Source organism: Marmota monax, unplaced genomic scaffold, assembly GCF_021218885.2.
Source record: "Marmota monax isolate L192 unplaced genomic scaffold, Marmota_monax_Labrador192_F-V1.1 WCK01_AAM20220418_F8-fsc00091, whole genome shotgun sequence".
Lineage (NCBI taxonomy): Eukaryota > Metazoa > Chordata > Mammalia > Rodentia > Sciuridae > Marmota > Marmota monax.
This window is the reverse complement of record NW_026692434.1, coordinates 6,375,946-6,400,096: the sequence shown is the minus strand read 5'-3', so window position 1 is coordinate 6,400,096 and position 24,151 is coordinate 6,375,946. Positions and strand designations below refer to the sequence as shown.

At 36.5% G+C, this 24,151-nt stretch overlaps 2 protein-coding genes across 2 annotated transcripts in view; one reads left to right on the top strand and one right to left on the bottom strand.

Moving 5' to 3' along the window:
- The window catches only part of Cgas (cyclic GMP-AMP synthase), a 23,234-nt gene extending 22,368 nt beyond the window's left edge, over positions 1 to 866 (top strand). Inside the window, exon 6 of the mRNA XM_058578865.1 lies at positions 576 to 866. Within this exon, the coding sequence (XP_058434848.1) occupies positions 576 to 590 (15 nt within the window). The 3' untranslated portion in view covers positions 591 to 866. The remainder of the gene's footprint in view (positions 1 to 575) is intronic.
- The window catches only part of Ddx43 (DEAD-box helicase 43), a 27,479-nt gene extending 3,328 nt beyond the window's left edge, over positions 1 to 24,151 (bottom strand). Inside the window, exons 1-16 of the mRNA XM_046443050.2 lie at positions 23,857 to 24,151; positions 21,040 to 21,095; positions 16,399 to 16,525; positions 15,030 to 15,161; positions 13,045 to 13,126; positions 11,481 to 11,637; positions 11,133 to 11,251; positions 9,763 to 9,873; positions 8,793 to 8,934; positions 8,031 to 8,131; positions 6,134 to 6,221; positions 5,129 to 5,256; positions 4,824 to 4,933; positions 4,009 to 4,147; positions 2,520 to 2,607; positions 1,839 to 1,989 (exon numbers count right to left, since the gene is read on the bottom strand). Of these exons, the coding sequence (XP_046299006.1) occupies positions 1,876 to 1,989; positions 2,520 to 2,607; positions 4,009 to 4,147; positions 4,824 to 4,933; positions 5,129 to 5,256; positions 6,134 to 6,221; positions 8,031 to 8,131; positions 8,793 to 8,934; positions 9,763 to 9,873; positions 11,133 to 11,251; positions 11,481 to 11,637; positions 13,045 to 13,126; positions 15,030 to 15,161; positions 16,399 to 16,525; positions 21,040 to 21,095; positions 23,857 to 24,106 (1,944 nt within the window). The 5' untranslated portion in view covers positions 24,107 to 24,151 and the 3' untranslated portion in view covers positions 1,839 to 1,875. The remainder of the gene's footprint in view (positions 1 to 1,838; positions 1,990 to 2,519; positions 2,608 to 4,008; positions 4,148 to 4,823; positions 4,934 to 5,128; positions 5,257 to 6,133; positions 6,222 to 8,030; positions 8,132 to 8,792; positions 8,935 to 9,762; positions 9,874 to 11,132; positions 11,252 to 11,480; positions 11,638 to 13,044; positions 13,127 to 15,029; positions 15,162 to 16,398; positions 16,526 to 21,039; positions 21,096 to 23,856) is intronic.

Sequence of the window (24,151 nt, the reverse complement as noted above, 5' to 3'; positions counted from 1 at the left end):
CCATCTCCACTCCCTTCCCATCATTCCTGGTTTTCTAATCCAGTGAACTTCTATTCTTCCCCCCACGGACCATTTTTATGGCTTTATTATATTCAGGTTGTTTCCTTCTGTTTTTAGTTTTCATCGTGATCATTGTTAATGTATTTATCAAATTATTCTTCTATGTCAATTTAAATAGCCACTTGTCATGTTGTTTCCCCCCTTTTATTAATGTTGGAATATTTGATTTCTGTACACTGAGCAATGTGTGCATTACAGGAATAAATCCCACCTGGTTATGGAATTAATCTTTTTAAAGTACTACTGAATCATTTAGCTATTATTTTGAGTCTTCAGTATTCAGGGATATTATTCTGTGGTGTTAGTGTTTGGCCTTAGTGTCAGGGCGATAAGGGCCCCATAGAGGGGGATTGAAAATGGAGGTTGAGGGGATTAATGTTGATTTTTAAATGTCTGCCAGAATTCAGTGAGGCCATCTAATTCTAGGTTTTCCTTTGTGGGGAAGTTTTAACACTGATTCAACCTTCTTACTAGTTATAGTTCTGTTCTGATTTTTTTTTATGATTTAATCTTAGGTTATTCTTGGTTAATATTTTCAAACAAAAGTAAAACCGGGTACAAGCCAGGATCTGTGGCATATGAAGCATGTACTCTCAGGCGCTTGGGAGGTGAGGCAGGAAGACTACCTGAGCCCTGGAGTTGGGAGGCCACTCGGTACACAATGAGTTTGATAAAACGAAAAAACAAACTAGATGCCAACACTGGTAATTGTGATTTTATGCAAAACCTATATTAAAATGTTAAAAAAATGAGGATACTTTAAACATTATTTCTGAGCTTTGCTCTATTTTCTCCCTGTATATCCAAGGCAGTGCATGATTTCCTCTGATCTTGTCAACAACTGTTGTCAGTTCTAACTTCTTTTGAGTTTTTAAAGTATTAAAATATATCCAATATTTCTATTGAATCTGAAATAAAGAAGGGTGTCTTGTGTTAACTCAGTTCATTGTCCTAGGGAAAAATTTTGCTTTGAACACCAGACATCTAAGGATGGCTCACATATTTTTGAACAGCTGGAGAGTAAACGTGGTGCTGTGTAGCATTTGATCTACCATTGCTTATTCATCTAATCACTTAGAGGACATATTAGATTTTGCAACTACAAATATTGTTATGAATTTTTTAAACATGCACGTGTGTGCGCACGCGCACACACACACACACACACACACACTAACAGAATACTTTCCTAGAAGTATTACTAGATCAAAAGATATATGTGGGCTGGGGTTGTAGATTCGTGGCAGAACAAACATAGGTGAGGTACTGGATTTGATCCTCAGCACCACATAAAAACAATAAAGGTCAAATTCTTTGATAAAAAAAGGTATGTATTTATACATCTCAAAGGTGGTTCTGTCTCCAGATCTTTTACACTCAATGACTTCTCTGAACAACTAGTTTATTGTCAACACTGAATTAGTAAATATGTATATTTATTTACATAAAATATTGAACCCAGGACCTTGCACATGCTAAGCAAACATTCTACCACTGAGCTACATCCCAGCCCTTTTTTATTTTATTGACAAGTCTTGCTGTTTTCCAGGCTGGCCCTGAACTTTTGATCTTCCTGCCTCAGCCTAAGGAGTCGCTAGGATAACAGGCATGTGCCCCAACTCTACATTTAATTAAGGTACTGTAGATAGATTAACTAGACTTTTGCTAACAGGTGAAAGAATAACACCCAATAATTCGAGGCTCTTGGAGATAATGCTGATTTTGATAAATATACTAACAAAATCTAGTTTTAAAAGGCAGGAGTTTGTAATTTTTACCTCTGGCAGGTTAGTACCACTTTTCAGCATTTAGTCATTAATAAAACTTTTGGGGCTTTCCTTGAGGTCTTCCCATTTTTTTTTCCATTTCTCTTTTCAGTTTATTTGCCTTGTATCTCTCGGCCATTAAGACAAGCTCCTCTGGAATACTCTGAAATTATTAAAAGTGTGATTAGGATTCTGAGTTCTTTTAATATACTAACATGCCTCCAAATCATTTCAAGAATCTACAAAGTAAATGACATCTTCCAAAAAGAAATGTTTGCCTATTAACCCCTAAACTAGACAGATTTAAAATATACCCATCATTATGCCACTCCCCTGCTTGAATAGTCCTTCAGCTTATTCCCAATGTCCTAATATTCCTTTTTGGGGTACCACTTCCTACACATTGCCTTACCTCTAATCCTAATTGTTTCCACTCCTGGAACACTCACCCCATCTTGTACAACTCCCACCTCCACCAGCTGGTTGCTTCCTCGGCAGGGTTTTCATTGCTCATTAACATTAGAGTAGATTCCAATTATATCTCCCATAGCTCCTATTCTTTGCCATTTTACAAGCCCTCATGTTATAAAAACTGGATTTTAACTGTTTATCCCTATAAACTGTGTGATCCAATGTCGGGCATAATGACTGAAACACAAAGGTATAGATTTCTAATGATTTGCATATTCTCACCTGATTTGCTCTTTCCAGAATATTAATCAATTCAGTGGCAACCCTCCAGTCATTTCTAGTGATAAGAGTAATTGACATGCCCGTTCTCCTTCAATGGGAAGGAAAAAAAAAAACCTCATGTAATTTCTTTTATAGTATGTATTCATTATTTAGTTAACATAGAAAGTAATGTAAAAATAGGTACAACAACTTTTTTTTGCTCAAAGACCAAATATATATTATGTATTAAAATATATTATGCAAATAGGGTTATGCAAATAGCATTTTAGAACTTAAAAACAGTCATTCCCTCAGTATTCAAAGGAAATGGCTCAAGGAACTTCTGAGGATACCAAAATCTGATGATAATAAAGTCCCTTATATAAAATGCCATAGCATTTGCATAACATTTACATTATCCTGTATACTTTAAAATCATCCCTAGAATACTTACATTACCTAATACACTGTAAATCACATGAATAGCTATTATACTCCATTGGTTAAAGAAAAAAGTATATTCAGTACATAAATTTTTCTGAAATATTCTAGATATTACCTAATACAATACAAATGCTGTACTAATATAGCAGGGGATGTGGTAGTTCTGTGGTAGAGCACCTGGCTAGTATTTGTGAGACCCTAGGCTAAATCCCCAGTACTGAAAAACATTTTTTTGAACTACAATTAGTTATTATAATATTTTCCAATTTAAATATTTTTATTTGGTGTTACACAGGATTAAGTTCAGGGGAGATCTACTGTTGAGTTATATCCCTGGTCATTTTGAGACATGATCTGGCTAGATTGCTTCAAATTTGCAATCAATCCTCCCTCAGCCTCTGGAGTCACTGTGATTACAGATGTGTGCCATTGCACCTGGATTAATCCATACCACACCAGGCTTACTTCATTGTTTTAGAGAATAACAAGAAATGTCTGTAATCTATAGTTGTTCAAATTGCACAAGAGGGTATAACAGTAGGGAAAAAACAATCCTCTCTCATACCATTACCAATTTCAGCACCTTTTTTTTATTTATTTTTTTTTTTTGGTACTGGGATGGAATCCAGGAATGCTTTACCATGAGCTATATCCCTAGTCCTTATTATTTTTGAGGTACGGTTGCTTAGTGCCTTGCTAAATTGTTGAGGCTGGCTTTGAACTTACAATCCTCCTGCTTTGGCCTCCTGAGTTGTTGGGATTACAGACGTGGACCACCACACTGACTCAATTTGAATAATTGGTAAATGAAGTAATCACTTGTTATAGCTCAGTATTGTGACATTATAGACATAAAATCAAAGTATCAGAAACAATTACATGAACCTAGTAGTGACATGGTATAGTTGAATCTGCATAGGTCAAATGAATAGGGGTGAAGAAGCCAAGCAGATTGTGGGGAGGAACAGAATTTATAAGGAAGAAAAAAGTATGGTTTTCTGGGCAGGAATAGTCTGTGATGAGAATCCAGAATTGACCTTTTCAAGGGTAGATTATACTTACTTACCCTGCTCTTCCAGTTCTCCCTACTCTGTGTACATATTCTTCAATATTCCGTGGAAAATCATAATTATATACATGTGTGATATCATGTACATCAAGACCTCTAGATGCCAAATCAGTAGCGATCAATATTCTCACTTTACCTAAAGAGTGAACCCAAATAAATATCAAATCATTCTGATATAAACCAATCCAAGACAAATGAAAAGTGCCTTTTCCTTTATTATTCTTGGCACTGGGAATTGAACCCAGGTGTTCTGAACTACATCTCAGCACTTTATTTTTTTATTTTGAGATGGGGTCTTACTAGGTTGCCCAAGCTGGTCTTCAGTTGGTATCATGATGTCTGTCTTCCTAGTATCTGGGGTTATAAGCATGGGCCACTAGACCCAGCCCTCCCATTAATTCTTAATCAGGTGAACTATTATTAACTTTCATTAAAAAGCTCATTGAAAATGGTAACTAAATTTATTTAAATGATGGCAAATTACAACACAATAGATAACATACTTGAGCCAGTGGTCACTCCACCATCTGGCCAATATCAAAAAGATATATGCCTTTATGTAAATTGCGACACAGCTCCCAAGACAAAGTAATACACTGATACACAGGTTTAAGTATTAGCCTTTTTGGGGCTTGGCAACTTAGTTGTAAGGAGCAAATTAATATTTAGAGCTCTAGTAAGTATATTTTGGAGCAGTGTATGCTGAGGATATATGAACTTACAAATGAGTTCCATGAAAAGACGCTGTCATTCAGCCAAGTCCAGGTATTGGGTTTATTTTAAACTGTAACAGAAAACAGTTACATATGTACCTGTTTTAAAGTTCTCTAATGCTTTCTCACGATCACTCTGTTCCCTGTTGCCATGAAGAGACTCTACTGATATGTGTCTGAGAATTAGGTCACTTGATAAGTGATCAGCACTGAAAGAAAAGATAGGACAGTGATCTTAAGTGCTTATTCTCATGACACCATCAACTCATTAGCTTTCCTTCTATTAGGAAAACACTGAATAATAATGTAAAGGACAGGTTGCCCCTATTTGAAAATATACAAACAGAAATATCTTAAGCAAATCAATTTGTTTGGTTTTAATGCAAGCATGAGAAAATACTTACACTGCTTTCCTGCTGACAAACACAATGACTTTATCTTTAGGTGACATACTCTCAAGAAAAGTTTGAATATGAGTTCGCTTCTCTTCCTCTGTTGTGATGATTATATTTTGCTTCACTGTATTTACAGCCTAAAAGATTCAAAGATCATAGCACATATGTGTAAAGGAGACATCATTAGTTCAAAATGCAATGTTGGTTAAGGTTTTTGCCAACAAAAAGCAAAGATCCTAGTAAAATTGTCTGTTCCCGCTTAGTTCACCCTTTCACTTATTTATTCAAGTTGACAACACTTTAATAGTGTTCAGAGTATGCTAAAAGCAATGATTACCACTATAGGAAAATAACTGAACGAATGTAAAGCTTTTGAAAAATATCATCCTGAATTCTGAGTACCACTTAGAATGAAGGGTGGTCACATTACAATCGAGGATTCACAATTCAGTGAGTATTTTGATTTTGACAATTTAATAAAAAAAATTAAAAATATTACTGGTACCATTCAACCCATAATGAAAATATTTGTTTACATAGATAATATTTTACTAAGCATTTAATGAAGGGTGGGGAAATCCAGCAGTTATAGAGCCTTTCCTGAATGATTAATGATTTTATAAAAGTATTTGATCACCATCTGCAAATCTCTAATGAAATACAGAGCTAGGAAAGACCCACTTTCCTCTTTTGGAATGCCTTGCACATACTAGGTACTATAGTTTTAATAAAATGAATCTTGGACATATACACTGAAGTATATGGATATATGGGTAAGATTATGTGCAACTGGGATTAGCTCTGAAATTGAGTGGGCAGAGCAGATATGCCAAAATCAGCTATTTTTTATGGTTTGCTTTTGTTTTGGACTTTTTTGCTGTTAGGGATTGAACCCAGGGCCTTGTTCATTCTTGTTCACAGAAATATCACTAGCCATTTAGCTATGTGTTTTAAATGTCATATGAAAAGTCTTAATAAACATATCAATATATTAGTAATAAAAAACAAACTTACAACGAGATCTAAAGTACCAACATACACGATCATTGGTTCTTTCAAATAAGACTGTGCAAGTCTACGGACAGCATATGGCCAAGTAGCACTGAGAATAAAGACACATCAACATTAAACATTTACTATAAATACATTTTAAAATTACAATTTATTAAGCTTAATATGAACCAAGTTACTGGTGAAAGAAAAGTTTACTATTTCCTATCTTTTCAATAAGGCAGATGTTACAGAATTGACAATGAATTACTGAGCTATAGTAAAACTACTAGAAACTTATATAGGTTCAACTAAAAATTTTTTACAAGCTGAGTATGGTGGCACATGCCTGTAATCTCAACAGCTTGGGAGACTAAGAAAGGAGGATCACAAGTTCAAAGCCAGCCTTAGCAACTTAGCTAGACCCTAAGCAACTTCATGAGACTCTGTCTCAAAAAAAAAAAAAAGGTAGGGGTGGGGCTGGGGATGTGGCTCAGTGGTAAAGAGTCTCTAGCTTCAATCACCAGTTTAAAAAAAAAAAAGGTTTTTATAGGTTGGCATGGTAATTACATGCCTGTAATGCCAGTTACTAATGAAGCTGAGGTAAGAGTATCCAGAGTTCAAGGATAGCCTTGTCAACCTAATGAGACCTTGTCTCAAAATCAAAAAGAGAAAAAAGGTTGAGGATATAGTTCAGTGGTAGAAAGCTTGCCTGGCATGCATGAAACCCCATTCAATCCTCAGTACCAGAAGGAACAAAAAAGGAATTAGCATTAACCAACACACATAAACTAGTAATTTTCATACAATGTCAGGCTTTTGTTGATATCACATACAAATATTTTTCCAGAAATGGTGGCATATGCTTATAAACCCAGAAATTTGAGAGGCTGATACAGGAGGATTGCCAGCCTCACCAACTCAGTGAGACACTGTCTCTAAATAAAATACAAAATAGGGCTGAGGATATGGCTTAGTGGTTGAGTGCCCCTGAGTTCAATCCCCAGTATCCCCCCCAAAAAAGTATATATGTATATATAATATCCAAACCTTTTTAATGTGGGCTCGGCTAACAATGTTTGAATTTAGTGATCATTTTAACTTTATAAAAAGGGAATACTAGACTTCCATATACATACATATGTAGACTTGTGTTTAGATTGTGATCTAAATAGGGTTGATAATGACATACAAGTAAATATGAACAGTGACTTGAGAGTTGATAATATTTAAAGGACTGGAGATGTGGCTTATTGGTTAAACACCTCTGGATTCAATCACCAGTACCAAAAAGAACAACTACAACAATTAAAAAAACCACATCATTAAGTACAGTGGTCAAAGGATATAAATTTCAATGTTTCTTCAACCATATATAAAATGAAAGTGACCACATTTTATACTTTTAGAGTACTTACAATGAAATTGAATTTTACTTTTCTTGAATGGCAAGATTATAGAAAATAGTGAGATTTAGTGTATTTCCTCAATTTTAACGAAAACAGTGAGATTTAGTGTATTTCCTCAATTTTACACGATCCTTAATGCAAATAAAGACAAAATATATAGAATCAATAGAAACTGTTACATAAATGTAGAGTGTCTAAGGACAAGTGATGCGTTATTAAATGTAGCTCTTTCCATGAGAAGTAAATGTTTACAAGACCCTGGGTTCAATTCTCAGCACCACAAAACAAACAAAAACAAAAAGACCAAAAGCCCCTATCTGTAATTTAGGAGTAGTCAGGAGTGAAGCAGTCATCTTATGCTTACACTGAGTTGCTAAACTAAGTGATGATATCTTCTTTCACCTAAGGATCTCAAAATACTTTCTAGTGATGCTCTAAAATATTCTGGAGAATCAATCAAGGTGAGTTTCTAATCCACTGACTTTTATTTTACACAAATTAAGCATACCTACCTTGTCATAATAGTCTGTCTGTCAGGGCGTACATCTAACAAAATCTTCATTATCTGGGGTTCAAATCCCATGTCCAGCATCTTGTCTGCTTCATCTAAAACCTGAATTCACAGTTAAGAATGTGGCTGATTAGATGAGAGTTAGCTAATATGTATGCTTTCTTTACAAATATAATAACCATTTTGCTGGGCATGGTGGCACATGCCTGTATTCCTAGCAACTTGGAAGGCTGCAACAATATTGTCACTTCCATGCCAGTTTCAGCAACTTAGCAAGATAATCAGTAACTGAGACCTTGTCTCAAAAAAACCAAAAAAAAAAAAAAACAAAAAACAAAAAAACAACATCACCCTGGATTCAATCCCTAGCCCCTCACCCCCCCAAAAAATCCCTCATTTCCCTAGAGATAAAAATAATTAAGCCATTTGAAGTCATAAGAACAGATCTGTGGGCTGGTAGAATGCCTGCCTTGCAAGCACAAGGTCCTGGGTTCAATCCCCTGCACATGCACACACAAAAAAGATTTGTTTTAGTTGACTTTCCAGTATCTTCTAAATCTGTTTAATGAGAATAAATACCTAAACCAACCAAGTAGATTTTAATAACTCCTTTGTAATTAATTTCATTTTCAATCCTTATTTCAATATACTTAAAGAAATGGGAAATATTCCTAGAATCTAAAACCATTATATAAGCCATCTTAAAAATATTTTAAGAAGGAGTCGTTTTCCTCCCCAACATTCCCAACGTCTACATGATTACCAAGTATGTTACACTTCTCAAGTTCACAAAGTTATTCATTTGCAGATCATTCAGTCTTCCGGGAGTTGCAATAATGATGTCTACACCTTTTGAAACATCTTGTATTTGCCCATCTCTATCTCCACCACCATATACACAAACACTTAAAAAAAAATTCAGAGGTTCATGGTTAGACATCCAATCATAACTGAAAATCCCAATTAATCTATGCATTCTGGGTATAGATACGATGAAGTGTCAGATGACTAAGAACTATCCACAACCACCAATTCACAGTGGTAAAAATTAAAGAACCATGTATCATAACTTAATCATACTACACAGTTGTTGTTGATTGGATCAATGAATAGATGCAGGACCCTTGTTAAGCTCTTCACCTTCTAAATAGGTGAAAAGCAAGAAGATGCATAAATATACACATTACTAATGTATAAATCATTAATCTGAGTGACACAGGAGGCTGAGGCAGGAATATAGCAAGTTCCAGACCAGAGCCTGCAACTTAGTCAGACCTTGTCTTAAAATAAAAAAGGGCTTGTGGGCTGGGTTATAGCTCAAGGGTAGAGCATTCACCTAGCATATGTGAAGCACTGAATTCGATCCTCAGCACCACATAATAAATAAAATACAGGTATTGTGTCTATCTATAACTAGATTTTTTAAAAAGTAGGGGTGGTGCTTTAATTTAGCCTTGGGGTAAAGTGACCCTGTTCAATCCTTAGTATAAATAAATGTATAAATGAATGAATTAATATTTAAGAAAAGATGTCTGCTCTGATTTAAATGTTATACAATGTATTCATGCATTGAAATTTTACAATGGTACTCCATTAACATAACAGTTTATGGGCCTAGGGAAATAGCCCAGTGGTAAGTATTCCCTAGTATATGAAAAACCTTGGTTAGGTTCCCAGTACTACAAATAAATAAATACTATACTGGCACAGAAATGACCAAAAAAATTACTTACCTCCTAAGACCTTTATATGAATATTTAGAACATTCAGCTTCAACCTGAAGAGCCAGTTCCCGAGTTGGTGTAAGGACTAACATTCCAGGTCCATTCCTTTTCTCTCTATCTCTTTGGAAAGAAAAACAGATTGCCTATCTCAGATGCATGGTATACTTAGTTTAGAAATTTATAGCAATGACTGTCAAAGACGGATGTATGTAGAGAGACATTTGTACCTTGTAAGATATCATTACAAGGGCTAGGGTTGTGACTCAGTGGTAGAGTGTTTGCCTAGCATGTGTGAAGCACTGGGTTCAATCCTCAGCACTACAAGAGAATAAATAAATCAAATAAAGGTATTGTGTTCATCTACAACTAAAAAAAATTTTTTTAAAGAGAGAGAATTTTTTAATATTTATTTTTTAGTTCTCAGCAGACACAACGTCTTTGTTTGTATGTGGTGCTGAGGATCGAACCCGGGCCGCACGCATGCCAGGCGAGCGCGCTACCGCTTGAGCCACATCTCCAACCCCTAAAAAAATTTTTTAAAAAGATATTACAGTGTCTTTCAATAGACTTTGGCTTACTATTTGTTACATACCAAATAAAATAAGCTAATGGTATGACAAGTTTTTGTAAATTCTTTCTGATTATAAAAGCAATATTAACCATAAATTGGGGAAATATAAGAAGTCATACAAATAACAAATCCAAATAACAGTTAAATCCTGACAGGGTTTAAGTCATGGTTTAAATGAGGAACAATCAATATACCAGTCTTTTCTCTTCTCTATACAAAATGAATTTATGTTTAAGGGGTCTTGTACTATGAGGGTGGAGAGCCTTGCTAAGTGTACCAATGGAGAAGACTGAATGAACTCATAGGAATCAAATAGCAGACATTTGCAAGCTTCCAGCAGAGCTGGTGTTAAGGCACATTCTCTTGTCGGTGTGGATTATAATAGGGAATGGTACAGCATGCAATTTTAGACCTGGCCTAGAATAAATTGTCCTCCCCACAAAACATAAATAACAAAAGAAAAAACCCAGTATCCCAATTACCCAACTTTTTCATTTAATATGGCCTTTTCATTAACATTCATTTAAAATGTGAAACATGTTCTCATTGAAAAGAGAACTGGATTGAACGTGATAATTTAAATAATTTGAGTCAGCGTTCCTGTTCTTCTATTAAGGCTTTTGTAGCATTACCTATTGCTTCCTAAAAAATTTGCCAATTTATGCTTTCATCAGCACTGTATAAGCATGTAGTTGCTGGAGACAAGGCATTCCTTTTTGATTAATGTACTAGATAAAGAAATCTTCATTACATATTTGGTGTCTATAGCTATGAAACTCTTAAAGAAGGCAGCCAAAAGATTTCTTACACTGGTTGAGAATCCAGATGAATAAATCCAGGCATTAAATATGATAGTGTCTTCCCCGTTCCTGTTTGTGCCACTCCAATAAGATCTATTCCTTGTAGAATTATTGGCCATGCCTGTGACTGAAAAAGAATAATAAACACTAAAAGAGCATATCTCTTCTTGTTATGTCTTTCTGTCTTCCTCCCAGCTCCACACTTCATTTAACAATTTTGAATGCAAGGCATTGGTGGTAGTGGTAGGAAGAACTAGAATGTTCATAAGAGATAATTGTTCTATGGTGATTTAATATATATCCAATATTGCTTAGGTAAAACATTCAGTGAAACACTAGAATTAAGGAAAGCATACTTGAATTGGAGTTGGCTTCTGGAAACCTGCCCTTTTAATGTTTTCCATAACTTCAGGGTAACATTGAAAGGCATCTTCAAATTTACAGGTAGGATTGGGGATAGGGCGCTTCGCACCATCTTTCAAGTCATCACATGTTATATTAAAATTTTCCTTCCTTTACAGGAAAAACAAAAAATGAGGATTAGTGGCTTAGGCTTACTCACAAGAAAGAAATTTCTAAAAAAAAAAAGTTTTACTTTGAAATTCAACTGTAAATGATTAAAATCAGACTACCATAAAATTTAGAATGAAATATACTAAGAAATAGAAACAGAAGCCCATCTTCCTCCTATCTGAGGATAGTTTCAGAAGAAAGGCGATAATCACTATTATGAATGGACCCATAAATTTCATGTGCAAAATTATAAATAGAACCTGAAAATCATGTTTCATAATTCAAAACCAGAATGGGCAAACATTTGAGGGCCTGTGATGTTCCATATTTTCTTTTTTTTTTTAATATTTATTTTTTAGTTTTCAGTGGACACAACATCTTTATTTGTATGTGGTGCTGAGAATCGAACCCGGGCTGCATGCATGCCAGGCAAGCACGCTACCGCTTGAGCCACATCCCCAGCCCCCATATTTTCTTAATTTAACAGATGATTCTAAAATTTGTCATTTGTCCCAAAGTGAGCCCCATACCTCCACACTCCTGCTATACCATTCTTAGTTTTATAACAGATTTTTAAAAATTATTTATTTGCAGTACTAGGAATTGGACCCAGGGCATCCCACATGGTGGGCATTGATCTATAGTCTCAGCTCTTTGCATTTTATAGTTTTACTAAGTTGCCCAGACTGGCCTCCAATTTGTGATCCTTCTGCCTCAGCCTCACCAGTAATTAGGATTGTGGGCATATACATGCTAGGCTGAGATGTATTTTTATATAACAATATTTTTAGAAGTTGCTATTTTCCAGGTGCAGTGGCTCATGCCTGGAATTCCAGTGACTAAGGAAGCTGAGACTGGAGATCTTAAGTTTGAGGTCAGCCTCAGTAACTTAGTGAGGCCATAAGCAATTTTGCAAGATCCTATCTAAAAAGAGGCAGGAGAATCACAAGTTTAAGGCCAGCCTCAGCATTTTAACCCTAAATACCCTGTCTCCTTCCTCAGTCTTGAGTCAGTGTATACCACTACACCTGTTTAGGTCCATTATAATCTTATAACCATATGGGACCACCCTTCATATATGTAGTCCATTGGTGACTGATCCATTGTTAGCAGCAAGATTGTATTCAGTTCCTCAGCTTATATTAGTCACATTTTATTGTTCAATAGCGATATGTCTACTCTAGACACAAAACCCATTTTCCATCATTATTGGATACCAGTCTTCTAATATGTAGGATTCAACCAAGTTTTCATCTGAATAAATATGGAAAGTCTATTTTCATTTGAACATAAATATGGAAAGCAAGCATAGGCTTCATATGCAATCATTTCAATCTTTGCCTAAAGAGTTAATACTAATAACATAATTATACAAAAGCATACTTAAATTAACAATAAACTACATACCTCCAGTTGTCTACTTGCACTTCTGTCATAGAACTAGTTGATGGTGATTCAACGTAAAAGTTTTTCTTAATTGGAGGTAAATCTGGGTTATAAAGGTGAAAATCCAAACTTTGGTAATAAGATTTTACATTTCATTAACATTTACTCAAAGCCACAAAAACAAACTAAAATATGTATTAAGTTCACCATGTGTTTAGATAATTTTAGACAGTTCTATACTTTACAACCAAGAGTTGCCACACTAGGCTATTTCCTTTTGGTTTTCATCCAAGAAAGAGACTTTTATTACTGAAGTTTCAAATAAAGTAAAGCATGCTTTACAAGACAGAAAACCAGTTTATGATGGTTTGCCCTCAAACATAGTTAACATTTCATACCATTATTTTTTTAGGAAATTAAAAAATTTTCATTCTTCTGCTCTGAGCAATATATCTTATATGCCTGAGACCTCTTCTAAACTTAAATCCTTCCTCTGACTTCCCATAGCAAATCTCACAACAGATCTATTGTCAAGGTAGCTCTGGAAACTTAACATGCAAATGTGCTGACCAACAATGATGTTAGTCACTTATAATTTGATCATTCTATTCCAGTGCATTATTTTTTAATTTAATATAAAAGATGCAGTATTGCTGCCTCACTCTAATTGCCCAGATTACTATCTAAAACATACCCAGATTTAATATACCATGTGTGAAATTTCATTTAAAATTAAAAAATGGCCAAGTACATGGCACTTGCCTATAATCCCCAATGATTTAGGAGGGTGAGGCAGTGTCACAAGTTCGTGCCAGCCTCAGCAATTTATAAAAAAATAAAAATAGCTGAGGACTTAGCTCAGTGTTAAAGCACCCCTGGGTTCAATCCCCAAATAAATAAGTAAATAAATGAATTAATAAATGCCTGATGGGGTGGTGCATGCCTATAATCCCAGTGAACCCAGGAAGCTGAGGCAGGCGGATCACAGTTGGAGACCAGCCTGGTCAAAAAATCCAAAAAAACCTGTCTCAATAAGTTATGCTTTTTATGATTTAATGGTTTTCCCTTTTTCTCACTATTGTTAGCTAGGTCATTCCAAAATAAATTTTTCATCAACCACCACAACAATTTATGGTTGATATGTTTAGTCACTTCACACTTAATTCTTGGGGCTGATTTTCTTCCTTTTTCTTAAACTTTTTACAGTGAGTTACCTCAAATAATGCATAAGCTTAATATTCAGTTTTCCATTTATAAAATAGAATTATAGAAATAATTATGACTACAATGGAATATTACTCAGCACTAAAAAATAACAATATCATGGCATTTGCAGGGAAATGGATGGCATTAGAGCAGATTATGCTAAGTGAAGTTAGCCAATCCCAAAAAAACAAATGCCGAATGTCTTCTCTGATTTAAGGGAGGTGACTCAAAATAGGGTAGGGAGGAAGAGCATGACAAGAAAATTACCTCTAGATAGGGAAGAGAGGTTGGAGGGGAAGGGAGGGAGAATGGGAATTGCATGGAAGGGGAAAGGAGACCCCCTTCGTTATACAGAATACAGGTATGGTGTCAGGGGAAAAAAAAAAGAAGTGGGTCACATTAGATTGGGTAGAGAGAAGTGATGGGAGGGGAGGGAAGGGGAAGGAGGGACTGGAAGGATAGTAGAATAAAATAGACATTATTATTGCTGTGGGTATATACATGACTGCATGACCAATGTAATTCTGCAACCTGTACACTCAGAAAAATGAGAAATTATATCCCATCTGACTCAAATGTACAGTATGTCAAGATCATTGTACTGTCATGTGTAACCAATTAAAACAAATTAAAAAAAGAATCAATAAATGAAAAAAAGAAAAAGAAATGATTATGATTTAGATCAATGACAAATTTTCCATTTTTCATTTGGATTTCATTGCTAAAAATATGGCAGATATCTTACAGAAAAGAACTAGTATAATCAATAGCATATGTAAATCTTAGGACATAGCACTGACCTGCCCACTTTTTTTTTCCCCATTTCACAGCATCCTCTCGAATTTGATCCCAATCTATCAATGGCTGATCTTCTGTAACACTGTCATTTGTGCTTGCATTTCTTCCAGCAGAAGGTTGGAATGCGACAATGTCTTTTAAAAATATTTTTTACCAAATTAGTTTTGTAATAAATTCTGTCTGCACAAAATCCTCAAAGCTATTTTTTCTATACTATGTTTAAGAACCGGAAGTGAGTGTGTTAGTGCACACCTGTAATCCCAGGTACTCGGGAGGCTGAGACAGGAGCATCAAGTTCAAGACTGGCCTGGGTAACTTAGTAAAACTCTGTGTCAAAATAAAATATTTTTAAAAAATGGCTAGGGATGTAGCTCAGTGGTAGACTGCTTGCCTAGCAAGTACCAAACCTTGAATTCTAATCCCCAGTGCCACAAAATAAAACACACAAAAAATTGAAAACAAAAACCAATTCTTGAAATATAAAATTTATTTTTGTAAACTAACATGTGCACAAAAAGATGGGGTGGGGAGGATCATACTATAGTACCATGATGATCTAGTTGCATGGGTTTTGTTATTTATCAACTTATGAAAAAATTTACTTATAAAAGAAAATATTATGAAAAGTCTAGTGGGTGCTAAAATACTGTCATGTCATTATCTAATTTTTTTTAAAGAGAGAAAGGAGAGAGAGAGAGAGAGAATTTTTAAATATTTATTTATTTATTTTTAGTTTTCGGTGGACACAACATCTTTATTTTATTTGTTTGTGATACTGAGGATCGAATCCAGCACCCCGCACATGCCAGGTGAGCGCGCTACAGCTTGAGCCACATCCCCAGCCCATTATCTAATCTTTATAATATTCCCGTGAAGTAGACATTACCCAGCTTGACAGATAAAAATCATGTCGCCTTGGAGGTGAAGTTCCTTTCCAAGAAACACTAAGGAGGGGAAATGTGGCCATCAGAACTCAAGTTTCTGTTTTACTTTCATCTCACATCTATATATGGTTCAATAATGGCCTTTTCTCTAGATAGATGTCAAATTTTTAATATTTCAAATAACTAAGCAGTTTTCAAAGTCAAGCTTGATCTAGGGAAGAGACCAGAGTCAGAAGCCCAAGACAAATCCTCACCATTAATGTTGAAGAAGGTGTATTAAAGGGTTATTTTCTATTATATGTAGCTGGAAGTAAAGCTAAACTACAGTTTCAATTTGAGGAATTGAGGAATAATCTGGGCTTCTGTAGAAAAAAAAATACTAGATTTAAGAAAATCTAAACCTGTGTCTCAAGAAAGGAATCAAGTATAATGGATTATAACAAAGTTTTAAAATTTTAAAGGGCTTCAGTGTGTAAAAATTACTTACCAACTTTGCGTTCAGAATTATTATTTTCTTGTTTTTTAACAAAATTTTCTATCACTGCTTTTGCTTTTATTTGCATGGCCTTGTTGCCAAAAATTTTGACTTCTGCCTCAGGATTTCCTTTTATTATCTGAATATAGGAGGAAGAATAGATGAGAATGAAGTCCCCTCACACCTATCCCAAATAAGCACTCAATTTCAAATAATATAATAGTACATAGCATTACTATAGTTCAATATCTACATTTCTAAAGAGAAGGCTTGTTATATACTCTGGATTTGCCTCCTGATTGGATGGGGAGAAGCAAGATAATTTGTAAATTAAAAAAAAAAAACTAACAGCTGGAAAAATTAATTCAGGGGGAATATGGTGGCATTGCCCTCTAATTCCAGGAACTCAGGAGGCTGAGGAAGGAGGATTTCAAGTTCAAGGCAGTGTTAGAAACTTAGTGAGACCCTATTTCAATATAAAAAACACAGAGGCCTGTGGATATAGCTCAGTAGTAGAAGACCACTGGGTTCCATCCCCAGTACGGCCCAAAACAAAACAATTCAGCAAGTTTTAGGGGGGAAATCAGAACATCAATCTGACAGATGACAATACTTTGAGTTCTTTCCTTTATAAAATGGGACTATTTTGTTAGGCTTATAGAATTATAGGGCTGAGGTGGATTACACTATATTATATATTATGTGGATAAAAGTTTACTTTATTATTTTATTGCTACTAGACATTGAACCCAGGGGCACTCTACCACTAAGCTACATCCCTGACCCTTTTTTTTTGGTTTTGTTATTTTGAGACAGGGTCTAAGTTGCCTATACTGGCCTCAGTCTTGTGAACCTCCTGCCTCATCCTCCTGAGTCCTTGGGATTACAGGCATATGCCACTTGTCTCAGCTTAGAAAAATAAATAAAAATTTATTGAATTTCCAAGTTACTTTTACATTTTTAATTTCATGCAGTTCTCTACTCAGACATGTATACTGTTATGCAGGTCAAGATTTTCTTTTTCTTACCAGGGATTGACTCCAGTGGCACCTTACCACTGAGCCAAATCCTTAGCCCATTGTTTTTCAGACAGGGTTTCACCAAGTTACTTAGGGCCTCGCTAAATTGCTGAGGCTAGCCTTGAATTTCCACTCCCACTGCCTCAGCCTCCTGAGCCTCTGGGATTACAAGTATGTGCCACCCTTCCCAGCTGAAGGTAAATGTTCAAAGTCTGATGTTATGACATTTAGGATAGAATTTATAACACTTTTATAGGTGTCTAACAGCAGATAACCTCACTGAAAATTTATCTAGGAAGTACTATACATTAAATGCTGTCTTGGGCTGGTGAATCAGTGCTTATCCTCTGTAGGGTTTACAGAAACAACTTTGTTTAAGTACCGAAATAGGCAGTCATAGATGCTGCAATGGAAAAGGGACACCTACATAGAATGGGGAGCAGGGAGCAGGAAGCCTTAGACATCCCTAATGTGATAACTAAGCTAACCTGAATGAGTAGGAGTTAGTTTTAAGAAGATACCAATCATAGGAGAGCATCTGGAAATGGGTAGTGTTCAAGACAGTAAGGGAAGTTAAACACACCAGGTCATTGGACTATGCTGAGGAGTCTGGACTTAAAGTCTAAGATGCCATGATAGATTTTATGTAGGAAAGGAACATGAACACACTGTTTTAATTGGAGGGGAAAATTATTATTTTTTTTTAATTTATTTTTTAGCTATAGGTGGACACAATCTTTAATTTATTTTTATTTGGTGCTGAGGATCGAAACAAGCATCTCACGCATGCTAAGTGAGCACTTTAACTGTGACCAACAACTCTAGCCCAAAATTATTATTACTTTAAAAACTTGATTACAACCAATTTGTTGACATTAAAATTAGAAGCATTTTAAATTTGAATAATGGCTTATATAGCAAAATTAAGAAATTGAGTTTGGCAAAAATGGGAATAGGAGCTGGGATTGTGGCTTAGTGGTACAGCACTTGCCTAGCATGTGTGAGGCACTGGGTTGGATTCTTAGCACCACATAAAAATAAAGGTATTGTGTTCACCTATAACTTAAATATATATTAAAAATATTTTTCCAGTAATTACAGATCAGAAGGCAGAAATAAATTTCAAGAAACAGACAAAACCCATGTTTACAATGATTGTGCCACAGATTTACACTTCAGTATTGCATTAGTAAACTGCACATTTAAATCTTCACTTTGATATTTGAGAGGTGTTTCTTGAAAAAAATCTCAGTACCTTATGCAAATAATCAGTCTTCCATGTGCCCTAGAACAACTTGAAATTTCTCCACTGTATGTATACACAAAATACCTACCACGTTGGCAGGTCAAAATACATACTTTCATAACAAAAATACAATGTACCTTTCAAGTACAACATACATATAATACGTATACAATATAAATCTAAGTTTGAATTTTTAGCAGCCTTAAGTTGCTTCCATAAGCTCCCTATTTTGGTTGGAATTTTCAAAAGTGCTTCTTTCAAGCCAGTGATTAGGAGGCTTTGGAAGAATACTAGGAGGTGGTGAATTACTAAACTTTGCCCCAGCATAACAGTCCTTTTGGCTCACTTCAGTTAGAAATGCTGATTTCTTCCAATGCCTATTTTTAATCTTCTTCGTATTTTTAAAAGGCTTTTTTTCCTGTTTGTGGATTGTATCTGGTGAAGCAAAATCTTGCCAAAAGTTATTATCATGCCTTTTTGCAGAGTTGATCTTGGTTAACGGCAAGTGATGTTCACTTTTCTGTCTGTTTATCTTTAGTTGTTCTGGCTCTGGGGAGAGGCAGTTTTCTGATTCTCCTGATTCCGAATTTTTCTGATTCTCCCATCTTTGATCACTTCTCTGTATTTTCAAGGCCTCTTTTTCAGCCTGTTTTTTAGATTTGAGGTTAAAAATGATTAGTGCCTGAGAATGTCAACTGATAAGGAAGAAAGATTTTGGCTCATGCTTTCAGAGGTTCAGTCCACATTTAGCTGGCTCCATTCCTTTGGGTCTGAGGTGAGGCAGAACATCATAGCAGAAGTACATGGTATAAGCAGATCACAATTTGTGTTTTAGAAAAACTGCTTAGACTCCACTAGATAATTGTTAGAGGGGATGAGAATGGAAGCAGTCTGTACAGTGAAGGGGGAATACTAACAATGACATTTCCCCTTGAGAAGTACAGTGAACAGACAAGACTCAACGGTGAAGAAGGAAGAACCACAAAAGATAATCAGATTTCTGGCTTCAGAACTCAGTAAATGATATCATTCTCTTGTACTAATATTGTGAACACAGGAGGCAGCCAAGGTTTGAGAGGAGGAGTTCAGACAGGGAGTCATTTTGGACATGATGAATATCTCACAGATATAATTTTTTTTTAAACGTTAATTCTTTTTTTTTTTAAAGAGAGAGAGAGAATTTTTTAATATTTATTTTTTAGTTTTCGGCGGACACAACATCTTTGTATGTGGTGCTGAGGATTGAACCCGGGCCGCACACATGTCAGGCGAGCGCGCTACCGCTTGAGCCACATCCCCAGCCCTCACAGATATAATTCTTAAGTGAAGATCAAATCTAAATATTTGCAGCTGGGGCTATAGCTCAGTGGTAGAGTGCCTGCCTTGCATGTGTGAGGCACTGGGTTCGATCCTCAGCACATAAAATATAGTATCCATCTACAACTAAAAAAAATTTAAATCTAAAGACTTACACCTCTGGCTCTCCCTCTCCCTCTGCTTCCTGGCTGCCAGGTGGTGAGCAGCTTTGCTCCACCACACCTGCCCCACCAAGATGTTCTGCCTCACCTCAGGCCATAGCACTGGGACCAAGCAACTATAGTCTGGAACCTCTGAAACAAGAAGTCAAAATATATCTTTCCCCCTTAAAGAAAAAAAGATCTAGCCAAGTGTGGTGATGCATACCTGTAATCCCAGTGGCCTAAAAGGTTGAGGTAGGAGGATCATGAGTTCAAAGCCATCCTTGGCAATTTAGTGAGGCCCTAAGCAACTCAGTGAGACCCTGTCTCTAAATATAAAAAGGGCCGGGGATGTAGCTCAGTGGTTAAGTGCCCCTGGGTTCAATCTCTAGTACCAAAAAAAAAAAAAAAAAAAAAAAAAAATCTATGTCTCTGAAAGTCTCAAAACCTATACACGGAACAGAACATGGCTCAAGTAAAATGATCATAATGATCTTGACAATCATGAAGAGCTTTGGCAACTTATGACAGCATGTTAATAACTGAGCAGAAACAGAGGTAAGTCTTCCCTTTGGAATGAATTATGCTTTTAGGATTTAAGGACACATATGACAGTTGGGCATGATGGTGCAGGCCTATAATCCCTGTGACTCAGGAGGTTGAGGCAGCAGGATGGCAAGTTTGAGGCCACTTTCAGCAATTTAGTGATACCCTCAAATTAGTGAGACCCTATCTCAAAAAAAAAAAAAAAAGACCAAAAGCTGATTAAAATAGCCATTGTATTTAGTTGCTTATTTTCTTTTTATATGAAATTAAAGCATGTTCTATGTTAAAACAACAACAACAACAACTGGAGATGTATCGCTGATAAAAACACTGCTGGGTTCAATCCCCACTATGAAAACAAAAACAAAACAAATAGATGACTTACCTGTATCCTGGTATTTGTCATATTTTGGATTTCTTTTATTTTTGACCCTCCACGACCTGTTTTTAAAAGTAACAGAGTGAAGGAATATGATTGCAAGTTGAAATCAAAAGTGATTTTACCTACTTTCCTCAAAGAACCTTTTCTAGCTCTTCCCCAAATTTTTCCAAGAAAGTTCCTAGGGTGCAGTAAACACTTTCTGTTTAGAAAGAGGGAAGGTTTTTATTCCAAATTTTCCAAGTATCACAAATTTTTGTGGGTGGTAGAAGGAGGCTTCTTTCTCAGCAATGGAGTCCAAGAACCCTACGCCAACCTATGAAAAAAACCTAATGGATCAACACTGAAACAACTATTCACCACCACAACAAAAATTCAGATAAAAAATGGTCAGTAGCTGAGCAAAGTGGAGCATGCCTGTAATCCCAGCAACCACAGAGACTGAAGCAGGAGGGACTGCCAGGGACTGTTGAGGCCAGCCTCAACAATTCAGCAAGATTCTAACTTAGTGAAACCCTGTCTCAAAATAAAAAAAGGGTGGGGCACAGTGGCACATGCCTATAATCCCAGCAGCTGGGGAGGCTGAGACAGGAGTATCATGTTCAAAGCCAGCCTCAGCAATGGTGAGTCGCGCTAAAGCAACTCAGTGAGACCCTATCTCTAAATAAAATACAAAATAGGACTGGGGATGTTGCTCAGTGGTTGAGTGCCCCTGAGTTCAATCCCTGGTACAAAAAATGAAATAAAATAAAATAAAATGGGCTGTGGATGTAGCTCAGTGGTAAAGCTTCTGGGTTCAATTCCTAGCCCAGCAAAGAATAAATAATAATAAATATAATAAAAATAAAAAATAAAAATAATAAATAATGGAGTTGAGTAGACACTTCCCAAAATGACCAATAGGAACGAATAAAATGTTTGATATCACTAATCAGGTAAATGGAGACAGAAATTGAAACCACAAGATACATCACCTTATACCTGTTAGAATGGTGATTATGAAAAAGTAAAAATAACAAGTGTTAGTGATATTGTAAGGACATTGAACTTCTTGTGCACTTTTGGTGGGATTGTAAAATAAATATTATAGCCACTATGAAAAACAGTATGGACTTAAAAAAAAAAAAAGCTAGGTATGGTGCTGCATACCTATAATTCCATTGACTCAGGAGGTTGAGGCAGAAGGATCACAAGTTCAAGGCCAGTCTTAGCAATTTAGTGAGGCCCTGTAAAAAGATTGCTTAGCATAGGTGACACCCTGAGTTCAATCTCCAGTGGGGGTTTTGTGAGATCCTGACATAGTCCAGCATTCCCACTTCAGAGTATACATCCAAAAGAACTGAAACTGGGAATGTCAAAAGGATATTTGTGTGCACAGTGGGTCGTGTTTGTAATCCTAGTGGCTCGGGAGGCTGAAGTAGAACCACAGAGTTCAAAGCCAGCCTCAGCAAAAAGTGAGGCACTTAGCAACTCTGAGACCCTCTCTCTAAATAAAATACAAAATAGGGTTGGGGATGTAACTCAGTGGTCATGTGCACCCTGAGTTCCATCCCTGGCATAAAAAAAAGGAGGGTGGGACATTTACACTCCTATGTTTATAGAAGTATTTTCATAATACTCAAGAACCCCAGGTACTCAGCAATGGATAAATATAATGTGGTACATATATAAAATGGAGTATCACACTCAGCCTTAAAAGGAAAATCCTGTCATATGCTACAAAGTGCATTGAGGCTTGAGAACATTGTTACACTAAATAAAATAAGCCAATCACTAAAAGACAATTACTTTATAACTCTTACATATTTATATATCTAAAGTTACCAAACTCAACCAGAACAGAATGGTGGTTGCCAAGAAAGGGAACGTGGGATACCAAGTTCTAGAGATCTGGGGTGCAACTTTGTTCTTATTGTTAATATAGTACTGTACACTTATTAAGTTGGGGCTGGGTTTGTGGATTAGTAGAGCATTTGCTTAGCATTCATAAGGCAGTGGATTATATCTCCAGCACTGCTAATAATAATAATAATAATAATAATAATAATAATAATTTGTCACACTCTTACACCAGTTAAAAATCAGATCTGGATAGGGATGCAGCTCAGTGATACAGTGTGTGCTTAGCATTCATTGAATCCTGGGTTCAATCCCCAACACACGTTATCTATCTATCCATGCATCCATCTATACACACACACACACACACACACACACAGTATTAGATACAGATTCAACAAAGCAAGTGCACTGTAGCACAGTGGCCTCACTTAACACCTACTTGTTAACTGTTGAGAATTGATTGGGAGTAAGCTGTCTGTCCTCAGACCTGATTTTTTTTCCTTAGGTACCCAGGATTGAACTCAGGAGTACTTGGCCACTGAGCTACATCCCCAATCCTATGTATTTTATTTAGAGACAGGGCTTCACTAAGTTGCTTAGTGCCTTGCTTTTGCTGAAGCTGGCTTTGAACTCATGATCCTCCTATCTCACCCTCCTGAGCCGCTAGGATTACAGGCGTGAGCCGCTAGGATTACAGGCGTGAGCCACTAGGCTCAGGCCTGATCTTTTAAGCATCCCTCTTTTCCCCTAAGATAATCTACGTCTTCTGGGAGTTGCTCCCCCAAAACATTTCTATAAAATACCAAAACATGCATTAAACTATTCTAGCCCAAGGTTTTAGAAATTATCCCAGGCAGAGATCTGTATCTCATTAGATGGCAGCTGATAGGCAGAAGAGCAATTGCGGAGGGGTACCCTTGCCTGGGCCCCACCCATATTTCTCCCTACCCTTGCCCGCCACATCCATTCTCTTGCTCTCACCGATCACCGCTCCGACCAAGTCGTTCTTGAATCCAAAGCAGAGCGGCGGTTCCCCGAGACCAGCCGCCACAGCTTCAGGGAGGCCAGAGGAGTCTCTCCAGCCGCCACCTCTGCCGCCCCTACTACTTCCCCGACCTCGTCGATTCAGCTCCTCCGCCGGCCTCCTCTCCGGAGCCCGGGGCGCAGTCGAGTTTCGCCGCGAAGCAACGACCCAAGACGAAGCGTTGGCTCCTGCTTCTTGCCTAGACATGGTTCTGCGAAGATTCTGCGCGCCGGACCTATCAGCCTCTGCACC